The sequence below is a fragment of the Opisthorchis viverrini genome (genome assembly GCF_000715545.1).
Source record: "Opisthorchis viverrini unplaced genomic scaffold opera_v5_183, whole genome shotgun sequence".
Lineage (NCBI taxonomy): Eukaryota > Metazoa > Platyhelminthes > Trematoda > Opisthorchiida > Opisthorchiidae > Opisthorchis > Opisthorchis viverrini.
Window position 1 is genome coordinate 768,097 of NW_008751841.1, and position 8,394 is coordinate 776,490.

Genomic DNA, 8,394 nt, shown 5'->3' on the forward strand with positions numbered 1-8,394 from the left:
TCAGTTGACCGTTGTAGGGAAAGCCAAACGGTCTCCAGGTCAACAGGACGGTGGCTTCTACAAGCTGAACTGAACAAGTTTTTAGCTACCTCTGCAATCCTGACTTTCTCATTACCATCCTCGAGTTAATATATATGGATCGGTTTATTATGTTCCCAACAGTTTTTTTCCACTATGTTCACTTGGTTCCTCGATAGCGGACTTGCAGGAAGCAGTCTAATAGTACCACTACTCACGGACAAATGATATCAAAACGCAACTTTAGGGCGCTCAAAAGTGGTTGATAATCAAGAGATATTTCGCACCCTGCGCCTCTGTTTAATACAGCTTAGGGAAATCCGTGCAGTGTGTGAAAGCCTCTGCCCATTGCATAGGTAACTTACTTGGTTTGCAGCCGTCCAACCCGGCGTCGTCGAAGGAACCCAAAAGTGAGTCAGTGGAGGTACTAGTAAACTTCGGCAATATTTTAACGATCATTACCCATTTATCCACTGGTCTGATTCCAATCTGCTGCTTAATCTTGGCTAGTTCATCGGTTCCTCTACACCTAACTTGGATCTCCTAGTCTTTACAGTAACCTGTCAGGCTATCATTCGAGAAGCCGGCTTTCGGCAAAATGCCCTTAATAACCACCGTGAGGTATATGGCGTTTCTAGGTGACACCTTTGTCAGACAACTCGGAGTGAAACTTGATCGCTAAATCTGGTCGTACGGTAGCAACTACTTTTATCGTTGCTAATTTTTGAGAAAATTTTACAATGCACCTGAATGAAAACCAACTACGAAAGTAGAATGGCGCTCCCAAACAGATAAGTAATTTAAGTGACTCACGTCAGGTGTAGTTCCACCGCAAACTTAGGGTCGTTCATCGACCACAAGAGAGGGGAAGTTACGCGCCATGGATAGTGTACGCTGCACAGAGGCTGACACTTTTCACTCACATCTTCCTGCGGAAAATTGGAGCATTTTGTGTTTGCTTTCCTTAATTTCGTCTTAGAACAAGAAATCAGGGATAGAAGAAAAGCCGTCCTAGTTTGAGTTTGACGCGATGTCCATTTGCAAACAAGCATTCCCTCAGTATGTTTATCTGATTACTTGCCTTCCAATCCATCGGGATTGCTAAAATGTCTACGTTAGGGTGTTTTCAGTCAGTAATGTTACATACCAAGACGCCCAGTGATGTGAAGTAAAAGGTCTGAGAATGATTAGTGCCACCGCCACATTCTGGATTCCAGTTGGGGCGTTTGTAGCACAGGCCCTTCATTCTGATCTAACACGTAAACTGAGGGTGCTAGACTCGACCGTTCTTCACACCTCTATATTAACCTAATCCGTTCCGCTTCCCCCGGAATCATTTTCAGATTCTCAAAGATGTCAAGTTCCCTCTGGAATTGGATCTGTTTAGCTTCTGTTCTGAAGCACTACAGAAGGACCTCATCCCTATCCGAGAAAAAATGCGGCAACAAGCAGATTACGAGGTCCATAGCTTTTCAAAGGAACAAAAAACTGCCACTTCAACAAAAGGTTAGACCGTGGAATGTTTCATAAATTTTTATGGCATGCTTTTCAAATATATAGTGGACAGCCTAGCTTATTCTTTCAAGTCCATTGCGTCTGATCGACTAGGCACTCATGCGAGAGTGGGCTGTTTTGGGTGTTTTTTTATGGAACCATCAAGGTGTGATCTGACTCATTTATTCCGGACTGGAATGAATTCCTACATATGCACTTTCCATAACTATCCGAATCAATTGACTTGGTTGACTGGTGTTTCACACAGGTTGTGGCCTGGTAGCACTAATGTACGATGTTCGTTAACAAGAAAAACCTGTAACACTCGAAAATCGAGTCTGGCTACAATAGTGGTTGACCCTTCGTATGTTTGTTTCAACAGCCACATAGACGTGGATTTCCTTTCTGTCCTTTGAGTGATTTTCTCATGGATATCTTCCGTGTAGGAAGACTTTCACACGGTAATGGTAGTATATGGGTATGTGTGATCTAGACTGTAGTGAATAATGAAGTTGCACAACTTTATATACTTCTATCTTCTTCAGATAGCCGGCAGCTGTACTTGTCTGAGTTATCACTAGGGCCATGGTGCACTGATTTGTCGTATCCATGCAGTAATCCAATGACTGTACCGAAAAATACAGCATATTTTATTTCGTTCAACAGCGCGAAGGGCTCGAGAGCTCAGACCACTATTCCAGGCGAATATCGGTTTGTCCTGGGTCCCTCCCACTGGCATTATAGGACCCATCTGTTGCAGTTTCCACTTCTTCGTAGATTTATAGTAGTAATATGTTTTACTTCATGTTTTACCATAGCTTGTTTATCTTCTTTTATCTGCTTCTAAACACGTGATGTGCCTCATCGGATTACCTGTTTTCCTTTTCTATCGAATCAGATTCAAAGTGTCCAAATCCGGCAAAAAATCCAGAACTTTTTGAACCATATTCACTACCTGATGATGTGGGTTCTAATAACTCGGGTTTCTACGAACTCATGGGCGTCCTGAGTCATCAAGGACGAACTAGCTCTAGCGGCCATTATGTTGCTTGGGTCAAGGTTGAGGGTAAGTTCGTCGAGTCACTCCGGTATTCCACATCACCATCCACGAAGACGATGTGGAATACCGTGGGATCAGACAGAAGCTTTTACGGGTCCATTGACAGTTGGTTTTTCTGATTGGTTTTTTTTACTCAAAATTCCTTGAAGCTGAGAATCGTGTACTTGGCGTTTCCCTTCCTCACGAGTCATTAACTACACTGTCTGATCATGACTTAAGTACACTTCACATGAACAGCTAAATAACTTTTGTTTCTATTCGGTCAGCGTTTACTCGAGCTATTCTATCACTACTGCTGCGTCTTCCCGGCTTGTTGGTCTGTTCCTGAAATGGTGTCCTCCGTATACAACAGCTGGCGACTTTTACCACTCATGTCTTGTTAAGTCGGGATTTCCTAGTGTAGGCCACCTACACATCGTGCGCTTATACTTTTGTGGATTTTGTAAGTGGGGCGATCGCAGTTACGGCATTTTGTTCAGTAAAACTACGTAAATCTGCGCTAAACAATGGAACGTATGACACTGGGAGTCTTAAGAGCACGTCTCGCGAGTTACCCATGATTCACATATTAGTAGTATCCGGATAATAGTTAACCACTGGATGTCAACTCCGGGTAGCTAACAGTTTGACATGAGAAGTGCAAAATAATTTCTTGAAAATCTTGCTGCTCACTGAATACGAATGATCAACTCAGGATAGAAAGTGTCAGTGCTCCCGAGCCCTATACTGTCAACATATACAAGCCCGAAAAATCGCCACCGTCATTCGCGTCAAGTTAGGTGGAGAAAACTGAACATTCGTATTGTACAATGAATGTCTTACATCTCACATAAAATATTTTGCTGCATATGTACGGGCTTTTTTAAATCCTAGATTACCACAGATGTATTCGCACACGGTCTCCGGTGACATCGGACATGCTCTTTTGGTGTTTGATTTTCTAGCCTCGTTCTACAGTAAAAATAATCTCTCTGTAATGGCATGCACACAACCGTCATGCAAACTGGTATGGAGGGCAAGGGCTGAGATATTGTCAGGTTGTTCAAGAGTAATCGTAAGTCCACAGCTGATTTCGAAGCAAGGACCTATCAGCCAACAACCTCATGCCTTAACCACAGCTCTCTGGAGCCTCGCTCTTAATATGGTCCAATATTTACCACGTTTTTCACTCCCGCTGCCTAATCGCTTGATCCATTCGGAAACTCTGCTCTACTATCGCCGTTAGCTATTGCTGTGAGTGCCGGTGGATGCTGAGCTAACCTCAGAGAGAACGAACGCAGCCGAGTGAGAACTGGTTAATATATTAGTGGTGGGTACTTTACATAACACGGAACTGTAGAGTATTCAATATGACAAAACAATGGCCACTAGAGAAGAGTCATCTATAAGTACATGACCTTTATCAAACATTTAGTGTTCAATAGTAACTGGCTGAACTACTCGCTAGTCTACATTGTTTGTCATCTTACTCCCGAAAACTAATACACAACGTGCCCTGTAACATCTGATAGCTGTTTCTGAGTGTCGCTGTTGTTTCAGCGTGTGCTCCATCATTGCGTATCCCATTTCAAGGCGGTCAGTTCAGGTTTGAGTTCAGGTTGAAGAGCAAAAGACATTTTGGCTTGTTTCTACCCTCTCCTGCGAGAAGCTGCACCGGACTTATCCGTTTAGATGAATTGGCCTAGGAATTTGAGGGTATGAATCCCCAGCTGTTGGCTCGCAACTCCAGATATAAATAAACAAATAATAATAATAATCGTTCAGCTGTAGCACCCTTTCGGTGCCTTGCTGCCATGCCACCTGAAGGAGGCACGAGGGCTGGGATACTGCCAGGTCGCCCAAGCCTAGACAGGGGAAGTCGAATGGCAGAGGTCAGACCTTCCGGTCAGTAAATTCGCGCTCTAACCACTTGAGCCACCTCTACCCCAGATATGTAACTTGTCCATGGCTTCTTTGGAGGTAGTGGCCGGAGGCGACATGACCACGCTCTCTTGTAATCAGCCTGGAGACGTGCAACAAGAAGTTTGTGTCAACCGTATTTTTCCCAGTTTGAAGTGGTGCCCATCGTGTGGGTTGTCTTCGTTAAGACAAAAGCGTCTGCAGTTGAAGGTTTAGCTTGAGGCCGACGGTCTTGAAGGTAAAAGTTAGGTCCAGGTGCACCCGTCCGTATTCCGTGTTGCACAGGTCCAAGCATCACCTATCAAGGTAGCTGAAGTTGCATAGTTCTGATATCTTGGTAGCTAGCCTTTAGCTGTAAGTCCTGTTTTAGGCACAAGAAGGAAAGTTTATTCGCCACATTCCAGAACCACTGTATAGGGGCTGCAATGAATCGAATGTATTAGCTGCTCAGCATGCAAAATAACGTTTCAGCACGCAGTCGGACGTCTGATGTGATCTCCGAGAGCTCAGATTCCGAAATCTTGTACCACCTCTTTCCTAGGCATCACTACTTTTGTATGCATATTGGCTTTTGAAGTGCTACTGTGAAGATGCTGACACTTCTGGTTGATTATCAGACAGAGTTGCTCGCCTCTCTGCTGGATTGTGTTCATATCCTGTTGGAGTTGAGCATATTCTTCCAATAACCAGTTGCCGTAACTCGATGAACAACAGGTATGGTAAGCTAGCTAACCGGAGTGCCTAGTTACTGTACAGATTGAATAGTACAGGACCGAGTCCCCTAATATGGGGCGCCACCTCTCTCTCTAGACAGTGGACTCACGGACAATTTACCATCCATCCTAAAAGGACTGGACTGCTTGAAAGTTATATTCTTGGAGTACTAGAATCAGAGGAGATGAATCCTTTGGTCGAAAACCTCATTGAATTCGAACAAGATGGCATCCACTTGACAACCTTTGTGTAGCGTCCTGCTCCACTCCTTCCAAGCCGTCATAAGATTGGTTGCACGAAAACTCGAAGTTACAAGTCCATACTGAGCATCAGTAAGCAAACTGTTGTTCTATTTGTTTGGTCTAGCAGCTCACGGTTTTTCACTTCTCCGTGAGTCTGGGAACTACCGTTGTGTAATTCAGTCCCCTGTGTTCGTCACCACTTTTGTAGAATGGTTTGCTCACAGCCGTTCTTAGAGAAAGGGTGAGGAATACGGCTAGGGAGGGTACCATTACCATCGCAAGGTGGAAAAGAATGAATGGGTGCAGACCGTTCGGTCTCAGGACCTTGTGTGCTTCTAACCGCTGTAAAGGGGCCAATTTCGCTTGTTTACTGTGCTGATGGACTTCCATAGGGCCAGAAGCGGCGGAGTTTAATGACGCACCGTCTCCCGTGGAAACGGAGATCATTGATTCAAGGACGAATATGGTGATGGCTTAATCACACTTTACAACGTTGCCTTTCTTATAGGTGAGTGTTGACAACTCATCTGAACAACGAAGGCGGTGATTAGTGTAGCTTTAAACTCTTCTCGGTTCTCCATATTTACGCGATATCAAATCCGATTCGAAGTCTTGACTTCCATTTTTCATAAGGGATTTTGTTCTACTTCGCTATCATTTATACTTCAAGTATTCACTATCGTCTTCTGTGGACCGGTAAACTGATTAGATTAATTTCGGGCACTACTTATTTATTCGCTCACTCGTAGGAGGTACTGACCACTCCATGGCGTTGGCTGTCTCTGAGAGACTTCCGTTTCGTACACTTTATCTATGGTCTTACACTTTCCATGGGTTGCTAGTTACTCGAATAAGAAAGTATATTCTTAGGTGGTTGCTGTCACTTGAACCATATTTGATGAGCGAGACAGCAGTTTATCGATTCTCTTATTTTCTTTGGTGAGAAGAATGGACGTTTATACGTCCATTCATTTTAGCCGACAGCATCGGAACAAAAGTATGTGGACCTCCGACTATTTTCAGTACGAACTTCAGTGGTCTCGGCGTTTGTAAGTCATGTTGCTTTCCAATCTTGATAAAGGACAATTTTGCCCCGCTACCTTGTTCGTGTGTTAACCAAATCATTCACCACCTACCAGTGCATCGTGATACAAAGGCTGATGCCCATCTGGAAAGCGAACCACTGGTTCACACTCGGCTTGATTGCTCTCTTCTTTATCGCGTTTTCCTGCTCCTTTGAATCCGTTTCAGAAAATTGGATCAAGTTCGACGATGATACCGTGACATGCGTAACTCCTGAAGATATCTTACGTCTTTCCGGTGGTGGGGATTGGCATTGCGCCTACGTACTTTTGTATGGTCCCAAACGAGTCCTGAAGTCAATTCCTCCTATTGAGCCCGCTTCTTCAACCGTACAGATGGAGGTGGGTCAATCAGTCAAGGACGTTCACGGAGGAGACCGTACGGATTGATAGACAATGGTCGCTTCTTTTGCACATTTTATGTTTCATTGATGAGCAAGATGACGGATACGACCACCGTGTTACCGCTTTTTTATCCCTGTCAACTTGGATCCGTTTACTGTTCTTTTATGTGCATGCTGAGCATCAACTTGTACATTTCGTTGCGTCATCCCATTAACCTTTTCCCGCCTTTTTCCACGTGTTAACTTTTTGGCTGTGCAAAAGTATGAAACAGACGATGTAATATGAACGTCGGATGACTCGGTGTTTTCTCTCCGACTTGCTGGAAGGAAGAAATTCAGCTGGTGTCGTCCTCGGACTCAAATTATGCCTTAATATCTCTAATACTGAACTTTCTCGAAGTCTAATAGAGCAAACAAAAAGGTTATATTAAACACGTCACAATCGGGTGGGGAGGGAGCATTATTTACCTGAAGTCTGAGGTCTAAACACAAACCTACGATTTCTTTTCTCCCGTGAGTCACATATTTAACAGGGTTATGAGAGAAACAATGCCACCCTCGTGAATCAACTATGACGTTTGAATTCCCTGAGCCCGTATGTTCTGCGCCGACAGTATTTAAGCATTTCAGTCTTATGTTCTTACTGTCTTGTGGACTAGAACTGAGCTTTCACAGTGAGTAATTTTACCATGAGTTTCGTTTCCGGCTTTTTAGGAAGCTGGATGACGATGCGAATGTATGTGAATCTAAGGCTACGGTGACGTGATTGAATCATATGAATGCCGGTCAATTCATCTGACACCCACACCATGGCAGTGGGGCATCGCCTCGTCACTGGCTGAACCAGCTTCTAAAATGCTTGCGTCGAATATTTGGCCGTTTCCCTCCCTTCGGTGTTAACGGGAGTTACAATTTTCCTTTGATAAAATAATAAAGGTAATCATTCAGCTATAGCACCCTTTCGGTGCCTAGCTGCCATGCCACCCAAAGGGAGCACAAGGGCTGGGATACTGTCAGGTTGCCTAGGCAGGAGTTCCCTTCGATACAAATACCGTTTCGTGTTTAACTTGATATTATATCCGGGATACTACAGTTTATTTCTTTAACGAAACTAATCATTTGTAGGATTGACGAAAACCCCAGGACAATGTGTCGCCGGTTACTTCCTTGGAGCTCAAGCTAGGCGCAGTTCCTGAGTTTCAATCAACCCTGTGTTCCATTGAAAGAATATCGCAAAGAAGAGATCCAGCTGATCTTTCCATTAAAATAGGAGTGAGTATTTCGTCACTTGAATCCAACTTAATGTTCAACTAGAACGTAAGGGTGATGGAAACTCAGGGACTGCGTTTATTTGGTGGGCCCCGAGAGGGTCGAAGTTGAGAAACGGACTGTCTTTTTACTGGATCCAAAAATCCCGCACATTTTCGTGTACCTTCTTAGTTGCCTGCTTCTCTCTCATTTGGAACCGATTTCTCCAGCTGCAAGTAGTTGCTAATATTAAGGGTTCGTGGTATTGTGAAGATCCAAAACTTATTCTACTA

General features: G+C 44.0%; 1 protein-coding gene across 1 annotated transcript in view; it reads left to right on the top strand.

Moving 5' to 3' along the window:
• Window positions 1–7,141, top strand: part of T265_07767 (hypothetical protein) — a gene marked incomplete at both ends in the record, with an annotated part of 15,858 nt that extends 8,717 nt beyond the window's left edge. Inside the window, 3 exons of the mRNA XM_009173372.1 lie at window positions 1,362–1,524; window positions 2,411–2,578; window positions 6,679–7,141. Of these exons, the coding sequence (XP_009171636.1) occupies window positions 1,362–1,524; window positions 2,411–2,578; window positions 6,679–6,899 (552 nt within the window). The remainder of the gene's footprint in view (window positions 1–1,361; window positions 1,525–2,410; window positions 2,579–6,678) is intronic.
• Between the last annotated feature and the right edge of the window lie 1,253 nt (window positions 7,142–8,394).